Source organism: Mobula birostris, chromosome 29 (genome assembly GCF_030028105.1).
Source record: "Mobula birostris isolate sMobBir1 chromosome 29, sMobBir1.hap1, whole genome shotgun sequence".
Taxonomy (NCBI): domain Eukaryota; kingdom Metazoa; phylum Chordata; class Chondrichthyes; order Myliobatiformes; family Myliobatidae; genus Mobula; species Mobula birostris.
In genome coordinates, this window is record NC_092398.1 from 27,835,790 (window position 1) to 27,854,802 (window position 19,013).

The 19,013-nt window shown below is 43.3% G+C and overlaps 1 protein-coding gene across 10 annotated transcripts in view; it reads right to left on the reverse strand.

Moving 5' to 3' along the window:
• huwe1 (HECT, UBA and WWE domain containing E3 ubiquitin protein ligase 1) overlaps nt 1-19,013 on the reverse strand; it is a 279,725-nt gene that overhangs the window by 216,861 nt on the left and 43,851 nt on the right. For all 10 annotated transcript variants that reach the window (XM_072246462.1, XM_072246465.1, XM_072246460.1 and 7 more), the window contains exons 3-5: nt 12,922-13,020; nt 7,082-7,288; nt 1,635-1,787 (exon numbers count right to left, since the gene is read on the reverse strand). In XM_072246462.1, coding sequence (XP_072102563.1) covers nt 1,635-1,787; nt 7,082-7,288; nt 12,922-13,020 — 459 coding nt within the window. The remainder of the gene's footprint in view (nt 1-1,634; nt 1,788-7,081; nt 7,289-12,921; nt 13,021-19,013) is intronic.

Here is a 19,013-nt window from a genome sequence, read left to right on the forward strand (position 1 = left end):
GGGCCAAATGACCTACTTCTGCTCCAATATCTAATGGTCTTATAGATAAAGTGGTCGTGGAGAATCTGTTTACTATAGTGAAAGAGTCTAGGACCAGAGGACACAGCCTCAGAATAGAGGGACGTCCCTTTGGACAAAGATGAGGAAGAATTTCTTCAACCAGAGGGTGATGAACCTGTGGAATTCATTGTCACAGGTGATGTGGATGCCGAGGCATTGGGTACACTTAACGCAGCAGTTGATAGGTTCGTGACTAGTAAGGGTCATGGGAAGAGGACAGGAGAAAAGGGTTGAGGGAAATAATAATTAAGCCATGATGGAATGACAGAACACACTCGATGGATCGAATGGCTTAATTCTGGTCATACAGCATGTCTTGTGGTCTTATGAATACTATAGTCAACAGAGGACTAGTTGGAACTAAAAGGCTAGTTAAGACGCTGTACTGCTCAATGACTCTGACACAACTCCACTCCTAAAATCCCTGCACACGTCACAAATCAGTTGGAACTGTGCAGGCATTTTGTGATTTCACATGGTTGAAAGATTTCTTCTTAATGACTGGGTGCCTGAGCACAGGCAGCTTCATGCACAGGCCCATGACAGAATGTTCCAAGCCCACAGGCCATTCAAGGGGGGAAATGGGAGAGTCTGGTGGGCGTGTACTACTGAGAAGAAAAAAAAAAGGCTCTCTCAGAGGTGCTGCTTCAAGAAAGCAACATCTATCAAAGATCCACACCATCTGGGTCATGTCATCTTCTGGCAGCTACCATACAGAAGCTTGATGTCCTACATCACAAGGTTCAGGAACAGTTCCTTCCCTCTATTGGTTCTTGAACCAACCTGCACAACCCTAATCAATACCTCAGCATAGCGACATTATGAACACTTAAGCACTACAATGGATTTTTAATTGTTTATTATAATTGTGTTCCTTCTTATAGGAAATTACACATAAGCTTTCTCTGTGCGTGCTGCTTTACACACAGTGGTCAATCTATTAGGTACTTCCTATACCTAAGAACATTTGCACACTCATGGTCTTCTGCTGCTGTTGGCCATCCAGGTCAAGGAGCGACATGTGCTCTTCTACACACCACTGCCATTGCATGCAGTTGTTTGAGTTACTGTCACCTTCCACTCAGCTTGAACTATTCTAGCCATTCTCCTTTGACCCCTCTCATTAACAAGGTGTTTCGCTCACAGAACTGCCGTTCACTGGATTTTTTTTTGTAACTCCAGAGGTTGCTGTGCATGAAAATCCTAGGAGGTCAACAATTTCTGAGATACTCAAACCACCCCATCTGACACCAACAATCCCTCCCCTGTCAAAGTCATTTAGATCACACTTCTTCCCCATTCTGAGGCTTGGTCTGAACAATTGAACCTCTTGACCATGTCTGCATGCTTTTATGTATTGAGTTTCTGCCACGTGATTGGCTAATTAGATTTGCATCAATGAGCAGGGGGTACCCTAAGTGGCCGCAGAGTGCATTTCTGCTGTGATGAGACAACCAGAATTGTTAAATATTTTCACTAACGAGCTCATGTGATGCTTTTGTCCTGAGATACTGTGCAAGGTCTTCACTGCTCCTGTGCATACATGTATGACAATAAACTTGACTTTGACTTACCTCTGCTAAGTGCTGCAGCCTTGACAACAAAGGAGTCCTCTTATCAGATCCAAGTCGAGTGATATAATTTGATCTCTTGCTGAATACATACAGCAGATTTAATACAGCCAGCACCACCTGCATGTCACATGATGCTAATAACGTCGTCAAGTGCTGCAATGAAAGAGGAAAATTTAGTACATTCCTATTGTTATTGGCTTTGAACTACAAACAGTGACCATTTCAATCATTCACAGAAACAGTAAGTAAGCCCTGTGGACTTAACGGTTCTGAGTGCCGACAGGACTAGAATGACACAAACACTCAAAAGTTCAAAGTTCATATATCTCACCATATACAACCCTGAGATTTATTTTCTTGCATTCACAGTAGAACTAAGTAAAATAAGATCAGTGGAAAAACTACACATCAAGTCTGACAAACAAACAATGTGAAAAGACAAAAATAAATAGTAAATAATTAATACTGAGAACATGAGTTGAAGGGTCCTTGAAAGTGAGTCTATAGGTTGTGGAATCAGTACAGTGTTGAGGTGAGTGAAGTTATCCATGCTGGTTCACAGGAGTAACTTTTCCTGAACCAGATGGTTTGGGTTCCAAGGTTTCTGTAACTCCTTCCTGATGGCAGCAGCGAGAAGAGAGTATGGTTTGCAAGACAGCGGTCCTTAATCATAGATACTGCTGTGGCAGCACTCATAGGCTGAATGGTGGGCAGAGGGATTTGCCTGTGGTGACTGGGGTATATCTATTACTGTTTGTAGGGTTTTCCATTTCTGGGCATTTGGTGCTCTCTGCCCACACTCTCAGCAATGCTGGGCAGATTCATTCTGGCAGGGTTCAGTGCTGGGACCGCAGCTGTTTACAATATATATTAATAATTTAGATGAAGGGATTAAAAGTAACATTAGCAAATTTGCCAATGACTCAAAGCTGGGTGGCAGTGTGAAATGTGAGGAGGATGTTATGAGAATGCAGGGTGACTTGGACAGGCTGGGTGAGTGGGCAGATGCATGGCAGATGCAGTTTAATGTGGATAAATGTGAGGTTATGTTTGGTGGTAAGAACGGGAAGGCAGATTATTATCTAAATGGAGTGAAGTTAGGAAAAGGGGAAGCACAATGAGATCTAGGTGTTCTTGTACATCAGTCACTGAAAGCAAGCATGCAAGTACAGCAGGCAGTGAAGAAAGCTAATGACATGCTGGCCTTCATAACAAGGGGAATTGAGTATAAGAGCAAAGAGGTCCTTCTGCAGCTGTACAGGGCCCTGGTGAGACCACACCTGGAGTACTGTGTGCAGTTTTGGTCTCCAAATTTGAGGAAGGACATTCTTGCTATTGAGGGAGTGCAGTGTTGGTTCACAAGGTTAATTCTCGGGATGGCGGGATTGTCATATGCCGAAAGATTGGAGCAACTGGGCTTGTATACTCTGAAATTTAGAAGGCTGATAGGGGATCTTATTGAAACACATAAGATTATTAAGGGATTGGACACGCTGGAGACAGGAAGTATGTTCCCACTGATGGGTGAGTCCAGAACCAGAGGCCACAATTTAAGAATTAGGGGTAGGTCATTTAGAACGGAGTTGAGGCAAAAATTTTTCACCCAGAGAGTGGTGGATATATGAAATGCTCTGCCCCAGAAGGCTGTGGAGGCCGAGTCTCTGGATGCTTTCAAAAAAGAGATGGATAGAGCTCTTAAAGATAGCGGAATCAAAGGTTATGGGGATAAGGCAGGGACTGGATACTGATAGTGAATGATCAGCCATGATCACAGTGAATGGCGGTGCTGGCTCGAAGGGCCAAATGGCCTACTCCTGCACCTATTGTCTATTGACTAGGGTTTGATGCAGGAACTCTGGCTAACCAGCCACTTACAGCACAGGAGCACCACAGATTCCTCCAGCACCGACAACACAAGCAGAGCACAAGTTCAGCACCAGACTGCTAAAATGGACTATTTGTCCTCATAGCCTATGACCCTGCACCTGCTCTGCACTTTTTCTGCAGTCGTTACACTTGTTCCAGCTCACTGCACTGCATAACAATCTTAGATCTGTATGAACCATATGCAAGACAAGCTTTTCACTGCGCACAGATGCAGCCTAACCCGAGTTTTATAAAGCTGCAATACAACTCCCCAACTGTTGAACTCAGTTCCTCGATTTAAAAAGGAAAGCATGCCATTTGCCTTCTTTACCACCACAGGACTGCCTTAGGGACCCCAGCTCAAGAATTTTCCCTTAGATTTACTCCCAAAGCTTTCCCCATGAGTGGGTATAGCCACAAGGCAGTGGAGGTTTGAGATCAGTTTTCCTTCTCCTCAATAAGTTACCAACCACAGCTGACGAGCCCCATCTGCCCAAAGGAACTGGTTTTAAGGCACCAATAACTCACTATGCCCCTATGCCTGTTAGTAGAAATGGTTTCACCGGACTTAGTAGACACATGACAGCAGCAGCTGGACTTGGTTGTCAGAGGCTATTTGAGGTGCATGCCATTGAGAACATTTAACAGATAGTTGGAGCTTATCCCCACTACAACCCCCCAGCTACTATCCTTATCTATAGCCGTCAATTTTCTATACTTCTATCAAATCTCCCCTCATTCTCAAATTGGCTGCTTGGGGGTTGCTGGGCACGGATCACACATGAAGCCAAGGAGCACAGAGACAGACACTTCGGCCAACTCATCCCTGCTGAACCCCATTTAAGCTCATTCATATCTCTTTAAGCCAGGGCTTCCCAACCTTTTTTTATGCCATGGATCTCTAGTGTTAACTAAGCGGTCAATGGACCTTGGGTTGGGGATGCCTGCTCCAAACCTCACAGCTCACAAACAACAGGAGAAGTCAGGCACAGAAGTAGAAACAGGATTTTTAAGACGTTGGAAAAGATTTGTAGCTTGGGTTGAGAATGTTGTTATTGAGTGGCTCGCTGAGCTGGCTTGTTAGCTTGCGGGTGTTTCATTACCTAGCTAGGCAACCTCATCAGTGCAACTTCGAATGAAATGTTGGTGATCTACATTGTTCCTCTTTTATGTGTCCTATGATGCGTGTGTGTGCACGCGCGTATACGTGCCATTTCTATTGGTTACCAATTATGTAATCCGTGATTGGTTCATTAAGATCCAGTTAGGTTTGCCTTTATTAATCAAAGTATTGAGTATAAGAGTTGGAATGTTATGATGAGGTTGTATAAGGCATTGGTGAGGCCGAATCTCGAGTATTGTGTTCAGTTTTGGTCACCAAATTACAGGAAGGATATTAATAAGGTTGAAAGAGTGCAGAGAAGGTTTACAAGGATGTTGCCGGGACTTGAAAAACTCAGTTACAGAGAAAGGTTGAATAGGTTAGGACTTTATTCCCTGGAGCGTAGAAGAAAGAGGTGAGATTTGATAGAGGTATATAAAATTATGATGGGTATAGATAGAGTGAATGCAAGCAGGCTTTTTCCACTGAGGCAAGGGGAGAAAAAACCCAGAGGACATAGGTTAAGGGTGGGGTGGGGGGGGGGGGGAAATTTAAAGGGAACATGGGGGGAGGGGTTTCTTCACAGAGAGAGTGGTGGGAGTGTGGAATGAGCTGCCAGACGAGGTGGTAAATGCAGGTTCTTTTTTAACATTTAAGAATAAATTGGACAGATACATGGATGCGAGGTATATGGAGGGATATGGTCCGTGTGCAGGTCAGTGGGACTAGGCAGAAAATGGTTCGGCACAGCCAAGGAGGGCCAAAAGGCTGATTCTGTGCTGTAGTTTTTCTATGGTTTCTATGGCTTCTAGGTGATGTAGGATTACACAATGTCCTCATTGATTGATGCGTGTAATCAGGTGTGAATTGACTCTTGTCTCTGGACTGACAACTTGATGCTGAAGTAGGATATACACATAAAAGAGGAACAATGTAGATCACCGTTTCATTCCAAGTTGCACTGATGAGGTTGTCTAGCTGGGTAACGAAACGTCTGCAAGCTAACAAGCCAGCTCAGCGAGCATCTCAACAACAAGAGACGGGATTCTTTGGGATTAAGGAACTTGTATCTGCTTCAGTGGTTACACTACCTCGATGCCTTAGGGTACCGAGGCTTCTCCCTTTGCTTCACAGAGCACAATAAAATGGCAATCTGGTACCCAGGGTGATTGGTAAGGCCTTGGAGAAAGGTGTAGAACAGCAGGACATAGGAGTAGCAAGAGGTTTGATCATTGAAGATGGCAAAGACAGACAGGGTGGCAAAAGTGGTGTTTGACATGATGCCCTTCATCAGTCAGGGCACTGGGTACCATGCTGCCATGATTGAGATCAGATGGAAGTGCAGCTGACACAGCCAGACAGCTGTTATCACACGGAATAGCAGAACAACAGCTCCTGTTATTTAAAGTTAAGCATTGTGCAACACAACTATATCTTCTTCAAATACTAACGTGAAGTGATTCACTTTGGAAGGTCGAATTTGAACACAGAATACAAGACTAATGGCAGGAACAGAGTGGACAGTGTGGAGGAACAGAGGGATCTTTGGGGTAACATCCAGAGATCCCTCAAGGATGCCACACAAATTGATAACGTGGCTAAGAAGGCATATGGTATGTTGGCCTTCATTAATTGAGGGATTGAGATCAAGAGCTGTGAAGTAATGTTGTAGTTCGATAAAACTCTGATCATCTCGTTATACGAAGGATGTGGAAGCTTTAGAGGGTGCAAAGATTTACCAAGATTAGAGAGCATGAGCTATGAAGCTAGGTTGAGCAAGCTAGGGCTTTGGAGCAAAGGAGGATGAGAGATGACTTGATAGAGATGTACATGATAAGAGCCAGACTTTTTCCTCAGGATAGAAATGGCTAATACAAGGGGGCATAATTTTAAAGTGATTGGAGGAAAGTTACATGGGGTATCAGAGGTAGTTCATTTTTAAAACAGAGAACAGTGTGTGCATAAAACGCACTACCAGGGTGATGGTAGAGATGGACACATTAGATCGGGGATCCCAAACTGCAATCCACAGAACTCTTCCTTACTGGTATTGGTCCACGGCATAAAAAAGATTGGGACCCCTGGGACATTTGAGAAACTATAAGATAGGTGCATGAATGAAGGCAAAATGGAAGGATACTTGGCAGGGAAAGGTTAAAAGGTTAGCACAACATAGTGAGCTGAAGGACCTGTAATGAGCTGTAGCGCTCTATATTCTAATGAAATAACTCGGCAGGCAAAATTCTGATTAATGATTCCTGCCTGGATGAGGCAACCAGCATCAAAATGCAATAGAAATTGGAATTCCTGCTGAAGGTCATCTGCGGTTTTGGTAGCAAGCCATGCAAAATAAGACAGGGTGATTAGATTTCAAGTAACAGGCTGCTGCCTAAGCTTTCAGGAGACAAGTATACATGTTGTAGAATAGTACATGACACAGACTGACAGTGACAGGGAATGCGACACATCCAATACTCACTTCGATGGAACTGTACAAATGCCTCGAAAAGCTATACTCGATGAGCAGGGCCGTGAAGTTTAGGACCGCCAGGAGAAGTGCTTTGAGCTGCTCGTTTTCTGGCCTGTCACACACTAGCATCCAGGACATGGTTTCCACCGTCTGCCCGGCGTCCGCCAAAATCCCATCGAACCGATCCAGCATGTCCACCCAGTGGTACAGCTCGCACTGAAGGGAGAGAACACATAGCAACTGAGAAGCTCCAACAAATCATGACAAACTAACCACATGCCAATCTCTTGCCCCCTCCAACACCAATTCAACTAATTCTGGCACTTCATAAGTTTTTGACAAATGCAGAGCCTCCATCATGACTTTCTACTGAATGGATGGAACAGATTCAAATCCCAAATCAACTGATTAAACAGAAGTAGGGGTACTCTGAAATTTTTTTTTTTAAGTCATTTTTCCATGAAGTGCACTTACCCCTGCAATGGGAGAGAGAAAAAAAAACAATACTGTGTAGAAGTCTTAGGAACATATATATAGCTAGAGTGTCTAAGACTTTTGCACAATACTGTAGTAATTTTATTTATTGCACTGTACTGCTGACACAAAAAAAATCATGACATATGTGATAAACTTCATTTCATTATGGGTCTCTACTGTGGACTGAGAGTGGGAAGGGGACAGGGAGAGGGGAATGATGGCTGGGAAGGGAGAAGGGAGAGAGCAGGAAGCACGAGAGAGAGACTTTCTGTAAAGATCAATAAACCAGTTGTTTGGAATCAAATGACCTTGCTTGGTGTGCCTGCACCTGTGACAGACCCAGCCCCGGTACTCCTTCTCTACAACCTATTCTCACACCTCTCCCAAGATGCACTACCTTTGCCATTCCCAACGCCCTTCGCTCCAAGCAGATTTACAAACTCAATTTCTGTTCTACGTTGACATACTGTGAAAAATTATAGATGCATTAGCTATATACCCAAAACTTTTGCACAGTACTGCAGATTCAGTGTTTGGAATACCAAAATGGGAGACTATTTACGCCAGGAGAGAGAAGGACTTGTCTTAAAATTGAGAGGGTATGTGATCCACCAGAACAAACAGGCTTGAAACAGGAATTACCTGGTTAAGCACACCATTTATTAGACCCTGCTCTGTACAATTTGATTGCTTGAAACTCCAAGGCAGCAAGATTCTTCTATGGAATCACTAGGACACAAAACTTGCTATTTTTTAAAGAAATGTCTGAGAGGTCAAGTGTGTTGCTTGAATGAGGACGACCTTACACAGAGGGCGTAGGCTATATTTCCACATTTAAGTTCTGGTCAACAGTATCTATAGAAAATCACATACAGGCTTGTGAGCCTGACAAATAGGAGATGCAGCAAAGAAAGCTATCATGTTTTCATGTTTTGGTACAGTAACTACTCTGCCAGGGGCCTGCGGAGAGCTGTGTACATAGAAAACAGTCTCCCCTCCATGGACCCTGTCTACATTTCTCGCTGCCTCAGTAGAGCAGCCAGAATAGTCAATGATCACACCCACCCCAGACATTCTCTCTTTCCACCCTCTCCCTTCAGGCAGAAAACAGAAAAGCCTCAAAGAACCTACAACCAGTCGCAAGGGCAACTTCTATGCTGTTGAGGTAAGACAACTGAATAACAAGTTTCCTATTCCCATTAATGCTTTCAGATTACCTCAATGCACTGATGAAATGATCTCTGCTGCATCTACACTGAACACTACAGCATAGTACAGGCCCTTCCACCCGTGATGTTGTGCTGACCTTCTAACTAACTCGAAGATCAATCTAACCTTTCCCTCTCACAATAGCCCTCATCTTAGTCATTTCCATCCTGGCAAAATGTCTCTGGCTGTCCACTCGATCTATGTCTCCTTGTCGTACAGCAGTAGCAATGCGATCACTAGAGAAGAGTATGATGTTCTCTTATTGGTGGGTCCTCAGGTGGCTGTAGAAGCGGATCCAGGATCCACATATTCTGGTGCGGTGTGGGCAAGAGTAAGTGGTGGCTGTGGTTAGCGTCGAATCTTTGGCTTGTTCAGTCTCTCCTTCTGCAGCTGCCACTTGTTCTTTGCGGCACAGTGGAGGTCGCTCGCATCTAGCTCCACACCCTCTTGAACAGATTTTCTCCAGGTATATCTACTGAGAGAAATGTCTTCCCCATTTTTAGATGTAGCATTGGATTTCTACAGGCTGTCAAGAAGACCATAATCTTGTTGTGGTTTGGTGGCTTGCACATCTCAATGACCCAGAATGTTATGCTGGCTAGATTCAAGGCCTTGTGCATTGGCTCTTGGTAGGGTCACCCATGCCAAACAGGTCAAATGGTAGAGGCCAGACTAAAGGCTGATTTATACTTGTGCGTCAAATGTACACCGTAGCTGCATACCTTACACTGTACTCTACGCCAAACCCTAAGCCCTAGCCTAACACACACCTCTCCCAAAATGTAACTAGGCGTCATGGCGACGCAGACTGAACAAATGTGATTGGTCTGCTTGGTAGCATCACATTTCCTCCTACGCTGTAATAGCTTCCCATTAGGCAACTGAAGGAACTCTGGCTGCAATGCTTTCCATAAGGCTTTACAGACCTCTGAGATTATGGAGGACACTGTGCTTGAAGCCAGTTTGTAACTAGCTGCTACAGCCTGTTGACTTCCACCTGAAGCTGAAACTCGAATGGTGATTGCCTGTCTCTGAGTATACTGTGCGTACACTGATGCGAAATAAATGGTTGGAGACAATGAACCAAATTGTCAAATCTACCTGCCGACATCCGAAAATATTTGAAATGCATTTCCTTGTCCATGTCTCTCAGTGGACAGACAAGCACAGAAAATTCACCCTCCTTCAGTTCCAGTCGCCATGTTGTCAACAGGAAGAAACTCAACACAGTGGCATAGAAACCCCACTGCCAACTAGCGTTTTGGCGGTGAATTGCAGAGCGACGCAGACACACCAACGCACAAGTATAAATGCTCACAACAGCGTAGCCCACTTGCGTAGGCTATAGCATAAGCTAGTACGCACAAATGTAAATCAGCCTTAAGAATGATCCACCAGTCTTCCAGGTTTGGGGGTTTAGCTCAGGGCAAACATCCCTGAGTGGTCCAAAAAAAAAAACCTTCATTGCTGACCTAAATCCAGCAGTATAACAGGTAATGAGTAAGTAAGTTTGAAACATTTCCTTTGCCCAGAACCTGCTTGGGGAGATGTGAGCTAGGCATCCTGATGACACGATCTATCTATCGCAGCTGATGTTGCTTTACCGTGGAGATGCTGCTCATGTTGATCCCCTCCAGTACACTGGTATGCGTGCACCTGTCCTTCCAACTGATCCTCAATCTTTCGTGAGGAAATCTGGTGGTACTGTTCCAGAGATTTCAGGTGCTGACCATGATCCTGCTCCATACAGTAATATAATGAAGATGACTGCTCTATAAACCAAAAGTATTCGAATAACCTGTATCTTGCAGTCTTCAAAAACTGTTTGCCTTAATTTTGCAGAGGCTCTGCTAGCACTGCTCAGGCAGTGGTTGGTCATCTTATACAGCTCCACAAGGTCTTCTCATATCCTCCTTCATTCCAAAGAGAAAAGGTCTAGCCTGCTAAACCTATCCTCACAAGATGCTGGAGGAACTCAGCAGGTCAGGCAGCATCTACCTCGTCAGCTATTTCTCTCCATAGATGCTGCCAGACCATGTTGTGTTTCTCCAGCATTTTGTCTGTGTTGTACTTCATTTTCAGCATCTGGGGTATCTCTCATTTTTACCTTCAGAAGACGTGCTTTCTAATCCAGGCAGCATCCTGGTACTTCTCCTCTGCACACTCTCTAAAGCTTCCACATTTTCCCTATAATGAGGCGACCAGAACTGAATGCAATACTCCAATTCTATTCAGTTCTAGTTGCCTCATTATAGGGAGGATGTGGAAGCTTTAGAGATTACAGAGATTTACCACGATGCTGCCTGTATTCGAAAGCACATCTTATGGGGCTGTCTTATGTAAAACAAAGTTTTCCAGTGTAGCTTAGTCTATGTGACAATAATAAATCAATTTAGCAATTTCACCTACATGTGCAAATTGTCTGTTGCAAAGTTGCAAAGATATCAAAGATCTCTTCCCAATTTTGAATTTGACAGGCAACCATACAAGCAACAGCCCATCCCAAACACCAGGACAAACCAGAGTACAATGCAAGTCCAATTTATACAGTGTGCCTGGCTTTAGTCAGTCATATTGATTAAGCAAACAAAAAACATGGCTCTTGTACTTCCAAGCCCTCAGATATTACGTTTCAGGAGATGCAACGAGGCAAGGGAACACACAATAAAAGGAAGAGCACACAAGAGATTCTGCAGAGCAAGGACTCAGCAAGTCATGCAGCACCTACAGAAGGAAATGATTCCTCCAGTAGGTGAAGTGATCCCAAATGTTGACTGTCCATTTCCCTCCACAGATGTTGCCTGACCCGCTAAGATCACCCAGCATTTTGTGCTACAAATGGGGGACCAGCATGGAGGAAAAACAGGCACACTCAAAGCCCTTCATAGATGCTTCAAGATAACTGCACTGGGGTTTTAAAAATCATGGCATAAAGCAGATGCTTTCCCTTATTACAATCCTTTATTACAACAGTGTGTACACTTCTGGTCTCTACTCTACAGTAAAAATATACTCAGGGACTACTTCGTTGGACATTAGAAGAACTATCAATGTATTTGTGATATGACTCAGTTTCCATTAATACATACATTCAGTGGCCACTTAGTTGAACTTCAGAAGAATTATCAGTGCATCTAGTGATAAGACTCAGTGTCCATTAATACAGATACTCAGTGGCCATTTTATTAGGTACACTTGTACGCCTGCTCGCTAATCCAAATATCTAATCAGCTAATCATGTGGCAGAAACTCAATACATAAAAGCATGCAGATGTGGTCAAGAGGTTCAGTTGTTGTCAGACCAAACATCAGAATGGGGAAGAAATGTGACCCAAGTGACTTTGATTGTGGAATGATTGTTAGTGCCAGACGGAGTGGTACGAGTATCTCAGAAACTGCTCCATCTCCTGGGATTTTCACACATAATGGTCTTTAGAGTTTACAGAGAATGGTGTAAAAAACAAAAACCATTCAGTTAGCAGCAGCTTGTTAACAAAAAACACCTTGTTAATGAAGGAGGTCTGAAGGAAGTGGCCCGAATGGTTCAAGGTGACAGGAACGTGCTCCATCAGTGGTGTGTAGAAGAGCATCTCTGAATGCACAACACATTGAACCTTGGAAAAGGGTGGGCTACAGCATCAGAGACTACGAATCTATAATCAGTGGCAACTTTATTAGGCAGGAGGTAGCTAATAAAATTGCAAGTTTGTTTTACACAGAGAATGACAAGTGCGTGGAAAGCCCTGCCGGGGGTGGTGGTAGAAGATGACAGAAAAATGGAAGGCTACTACATGGAAGGGAAAGGTTGGAATGACCTCAAGAGTAGGTTAAAAGGTAGCCACTGAGTGTATTTGTACTGCAAAAAAGACATTTTTCCAACTGTGAAAAGCATATCAGTGTCAGATTGGGGACTATTCCTGAGGGAGGGCCTTAACTGAGAGGTAGAAAATTGAGGCATTTGGTAAACATCGCACTGCTCTGGATTGGAACAAGGTGAGGAGAAAAGAAAATGGTACAAGTCTGGCACTTACCAACCTAAAGGCCTGCAGCCAAGTGTCTTCTGACTTTGTCATAAAACTGAAATTCCAAGATCATTAACTTCTCAATGTATCACAACTGTATTTGCTGTGCTTCCACTATTCACTACTTCCACTACAACCTACCTTTCCAATATTCCATGTCTTGATCTGCTGAAGTTCTGTCTGGAGCTGTTCATCGTTGCAGGCCTTTAGCTTATCGATAAGAGCTCGGCAATCAGCAGGCTAGAAGGGATTGGAAAATGCATTGTTAGCCCCGTCAAAGGTCATTGAAGAACACACTCAATTCACTTCACCTTTCTTCTCCCCAAAATTCTGCAAATCTAGAGACCAAAAGATTGGATTTTCCACAATTTACTGCATGGGCTTGAAGGAGCCCTCTGGCAGCACTGCAATAAGAAAGCAGCATTCATCAAGGATTCTCACCATTCAGGCCAGTTCTCTTCTTCCTACAGGCAGGTGGTACAGGGCCAGGATCAGGCACAATTATCAGGTCCATGAACCAGCGTGGATAACTTCACTCACATCAACACTGAAGTGTTCCTCAACCTATGGAATCATTTTCAAGGACCTGACAACTCACGTTCTCAGTATTATTTATTATTATTATTGAGGGTTTTTCCTGTATTTGCACAGTTTGTCTTTTGCACATTGCTTATCAATCTTTGTATATAGTTTTTCATTCATTCCGTTGTATTTCTTTGTTCTACTATGAATAGCTTCAAGAAAACCAACCTCAGATGATATTTAAACGCAAACAACAGGAATTCTGCAGATGCTGGAAATTCAAGCAACACACATCAAAGTTGCTGGTGAACGCAGCAGACCAGGCAGCATTTGTAGGAAGAGGTGCAGTCGACGTTTCAGGCCGAGACCCTTCGTCAGGACTAACGAAGGGTCCTGACGAAAGGTCTCGGCCTGAAACGTCAACTGCACCTCTTCCTACAGATGCTGCCTGGCCTGCTGCGTTCACCAGCAACTTTGATATGTGTTGCTCAGATGATACTTTCATACTTTTGATAATAAATTTACTTTGAGCTCTGCGGTTCAGCTCATCTCACCTTGCCAACTTCAGTAATGATTAGAGTAAACTGCAGAACAAAGATGTTCCCTGAGCAAAGTAAACTGACTGATAACTGAAAAGCAAAGGTGCTGCATTTCACCAGCTTTGAAGGACTGAATTCCAGATATTTGTCCAGACCCAAGCAAGAGACAAAAATCTGAACCAACAACATTGAGGAGGAGGAGGAGGAGGGATCTCACTGAAACCCCCGAGCGAATACTGAAAGCCCTGGATACAGTGGATGTGGAGAGGATGTTTCCCATAGCCAGAGTCTAGGACCAAAGGGTACCGCCTCAGACTAGAGATGAGGAGGAATTTCTTTAGCCATAGGATAATGAATCTGTGGAATTCATTGCCACAGGCAGCTTTGGAGGCCAAACCACTGGTTTTATTTAAGCTGGAGGTTGATATGTTCTTGATTAGTCACATGTGCTGTGTCTTATGACATGGGTGATAATGGTCTCATGCCATTGATTGTTCTTGGCAATTTTTTTGATTTTTTTTTTGCAATAGTGGTTTGCTATTGCCTTCTTCTGAGCAGTGTCTTTACAAGACAGGTAACCCCAACCATTACCAATACTCTACAGAGATTGCCTGTCTAGCTTCAGAGGTCCCATAACCAGAACGCGATATGCACCAGCTGCTCATATAGCCATCCACTACCTGCTCCCATGGCTAGCTTGCAGGTTAGGGAGGGAAGGAATTATGGTAGGGACGCATCTCCACCCCGCCATCCATTCCCAATTAGTAAAGGTGTCAAAGGTTACATCGAGAAGGCAGGAGAATAGGGTTGCAAGGGAGAATAAATTAGCCAAAATCAAACGCAGCAGATCAATGGGCCTAATAACTCCTACACTTTATGGTCTAAATAGACTGAAAACTCAAAGTTTAGCTCAATTCATCTAAACTCACCATTCTGGGGGAGTTGAGGGAAAACTGCTAGCCACAGCATCCAAAAAGGAACAATAAACTAAAATGTCCCATCAAATGCTTACAGTGCATATTAGCAACCATGAAAACACTTTGAATTTAAGAATTACTTGGCAATTCCACCCCAGTACCATGGGGAATCTGGGACTGTCCAAAACAGACATGAGAGTGAAAAACATGAAACTGTTGATGTTGAAACAGGGCTGGCAAAACCCAGCAAACTCAGACCCAAAATAATAGACCTGTTTCTCTCTCCATCAAAGGTGCCTGAACCTGCTGAGTTTCCAGCATCTGCTGTTACTGTACAAGAGGAGCTGGAATTAAATCTATTTGATGAACAGGATCAGGAACAGGTATTACCCTTCAACCAACAGGCTCCTGAACCGGAGTGGATAACTTCACTCACCAACACTGAACTGATTCCACAACCCGTGGACTCACTTTCAAGTACTCTTCAACTCATGTTCTCAGTATTATTTATTTACCATTATAAATATTTGTTTTTTGTGTATTGGCACCATCTGTCTTCTTTTGCACATTGGTTGTTTGTCAGCCTTTGTGTGTAGCTTCGCGATGATGCTATTGTTCTACTGCAAATGCCTGCAATGAATCTCAAGGTAGCATATAGTGGCGTAGGCACTTTGATAATAAATCTACTTTGAACTTCAATAATCCAATTGGGACCTTTGAAATCAAAGACAGACAGCTTCAAAGATACTACTTGATAGTTTACCAAACTCTTCATTTGTAAACACATATGGAGTCACCATTATGTCTGGTGTTCCAAGTGCATTGCACCCAAAAGGTACACCTTTCTAATTACCAACCATTAAAAGTCAACAACCCAGCACAGTTAGAGAACATAAAACAGAGGAATAGGCCCATCGGCCCAAGACATATGCCAAGCTAATTAAACTAGTAATTGAACGCTGAAGTCAATCCCTTCTGCTGCCACAATTCCTTCATCCTCTGCACATTCTAAGATCCCCCGAAATTGTCCCATCTTATTTGCCTCCACAACATATTCCAGACTATATAAAAGAAACCTGCCCTGTACATTTCCTTTAAGCTTACCCCCACTCAACATAATTGCACGCCTCCAGTATGAAACATTTTGACTCTAGGAAAGGTTCCGAAAAGTCCCAAGCTCTTTTTAAACCTCATGCTGCCTCACAACAAATAACTTCTCAACTTGTTATAGCAACTTTGAAGGATACATAACATATGGCACAGGAGCAGATCCCTGGGACCATGATGCTGGGCCAAGCTAATTAAACAAGTAATTAAATGCCTGACAAAACTAATTCTTTGTTAAAATTTCACTGTGTGTTTCTGTGCACACAACAAATAAACTTGACAACTGAATCCATGTAACAATTCCATCCTCTGTAAATTCAAATGTCTAAGAACCTCTGAATTGACTCTACTGTATTGAACCTCTACTGTATTGACTCCAGCACCAGCAGCACATTCCAAGCACCCACCACTCTGTAAAAAACCTTGCCTCACATATCCCTCAGCTTCCCCCAGCCTCACTTTAAATGCATGCCCTCCAGTATTAGACTAAATTTGTTTGTCACACGTACATCGAAACATACATTGAAATGTGCCGCTTGCGTCAACAACGGACGTAGTCCGAGAATTGTCCTAGGGGCAACCTACATTGGTCAGCACACTTCAGGCATCAACACGGAATGCCCACAACTTACTAACCTTAACCCTGCGTCTTTGGGATGCGGGAGGAAACTGCAGCACCTGGAGGAAACCCACGCAGTCACGGAGAAAACGTACAAACTCCCTATAGGCAGCTGCAGGAATCAAACCCTGTAGAGCGATCACTGGTGGTGCAATCAATTGCGCTAATGGCTATGCCCTTTCCGACCGTGGGTGGAAAGGTACCAGCTGTCCACTCCATACCTCCCAATCTTATGTCTTCCCTCAGTCTGTCATTTAACAGAAAACAACCCAAGTTTGCCCAACTTCCTTAAAGCACATGCCTTCTAATCCAGGCAGCACCCCGGTAAGTCCCTTTGGCACCCCCTAATAACATTGTAAATCACTAAGACTATAGTATAGGTCCCTATGTTGAACTTGTATAAGACGTTGGTGAGGCCTAATTTGGATATTGTGTGCCGATCTGGACACCTACTTACAAGAAGGACTAAGATTGAAAGAGTACAGAGAAAATTAACAAGGCTGTTGCTGGGTCTTGAGGACCTGAGTTTATAGGGAAAGATTGAATAGGTTAGGACTATTCCCTGGAGCAAGAGAGAATGAGGGGAGATTTGATAAAGGTATACAAAATTATGAAGGTTATAGACACAGTAAATGCAAGCAGGCTTTTTTCACTGGAGTTATTTGAGACTAGAATGAGAGATCACAGTTTAAGGGTGAAAGGTGAAATGCCTAAGGGGAACCTGAAGGGGAACTTCTTTACTCAGGTGTTATTGAAAGTGTGGTATGAGCTGCAAGTGGAAGAGGTGAATGTGAGTTCAGTTGTATTATTTAAGAAAAATTTGGGTTAGGTACATGGATGGGTAAGGTATGGAGGGCTATAGTCCAGGATGCTGGTGGATGCAACAAGGCAGAATAATAGTTGACACAGACCAGTTAGTCTGAAGAGACTGTTTTTGAGCTGGAGTGCTCTATCACAATGACTCAATGGAGGGGGATTCCTTATTGCTGGTGGTAGAACAGTGGGATTTCCTGTCTTAAATCCCTGTAGAGAGGGGCATTCCACTGTAACCACAGACAACAACCGTGACACAGCGAGAGCAAATACTTATTGCAAAGGCCTCAGTCAGCATGCATCAGCTGAAGTTACTGCACTGGATCAGAGTGTGAGACATGCTCAGTAAAAATTCCAGGCATTTGATCTCCTATTCCATAAAATGCTGCCCACTGTAGGTCTCATAAAGATAGCAGAAGAATCTTTCTAAATCGTGTCAGCTACTTTCAGACAGCAAGCTGGGTCTGAGTGAGCCAGCAGAATCCTTTGTTTGCACCCAGTCATGCAACTGGCCACAATCAGGGAAGACAACACAGAGCTGGACTCTGGTACAACAGGAATTTATGACTCTACGCAAAGGTTCTGCGTTTCATTAGACATAGGAGCAGAATCCAGCTATTCAGCCCATCAAGTCTACCATTTCATCATGGCTGATTTATTAAACCTCTCAACTCCATTCTCCTGCCTTCTCCCTGTAACCTTTGACACCCTGACTAATCAAGAACCTACCAACCTCCACTTTAAATATAGCCGATGACTTGGCCTCCACAGCCATCTGTGGCAACAAACTCCATAGATTCACCACCTTCTGGATAAAGAAATTTCTCAACTTTGTTCTAAAGGATGTCCTTGTATTCTGAGGCTGTATCCTTTGGACCCAGTCTCTCTCACTATTGGAAAGACAGTGGACTCCAGTTAATTGGGCCAACCATTTATTTGTGAATAAATTCCTTTATTTCTTTCTTAAATAACAAAAACCAATCAAGAAAATAGCTGGGATTTCTTTTGTTTAATTGGGACAGGATTTATGCGCCCACTAGACAATACATCATACTTCGAGCAAACAGACTTTAAATAGCATCAGCTGCATGCTCCTGTTGTGTTATTCATCTGGGCCAAATGAACCTGCATTAAAAACCAATGTTTTTTTTTAGACACAACTTCATGCAGGAAGGCAATGAAAGCAGTCCATTATCTGCACCGATTTTCTGTTCATTTAAGTTAATCAAAATAACATGGCAGCGTACAATTAATTTTGCAGCAGCTATACAATTCAATACATAAAATTAATACAGTACTAGGCAAAAGTCTTGGGCATCCTAGATATATGCCCAAAACTGTTGCACAGTACTGTACATCAGCTAAGTTACCAGACTTGACTGACAAAACTATTATCCAATCAGCTGCAGCATGACTCTGGTCTATACTCACAGCTGCCATGACAATTACTCCATTTAGTCAGTTGTGTTGAGGAATGGTTCAACATTATTTCTCTATAAAAGGAAACATCTCCGCAAGGAGAAAAAATACCTGACCAAGGTTCGAAGTAAATTTATCAAAGTACATGCATGCCACCATATACTACCTCAAGATTCAGTTTCTTACAGACATTTACAGAAAAAAGTTACAAAAAACTATGCATAGAGACTGACAAACAACCAATATGCAAATTTTAAAATCTGAGCAAATAAACAAAAATACTGAAAACATGAGTGC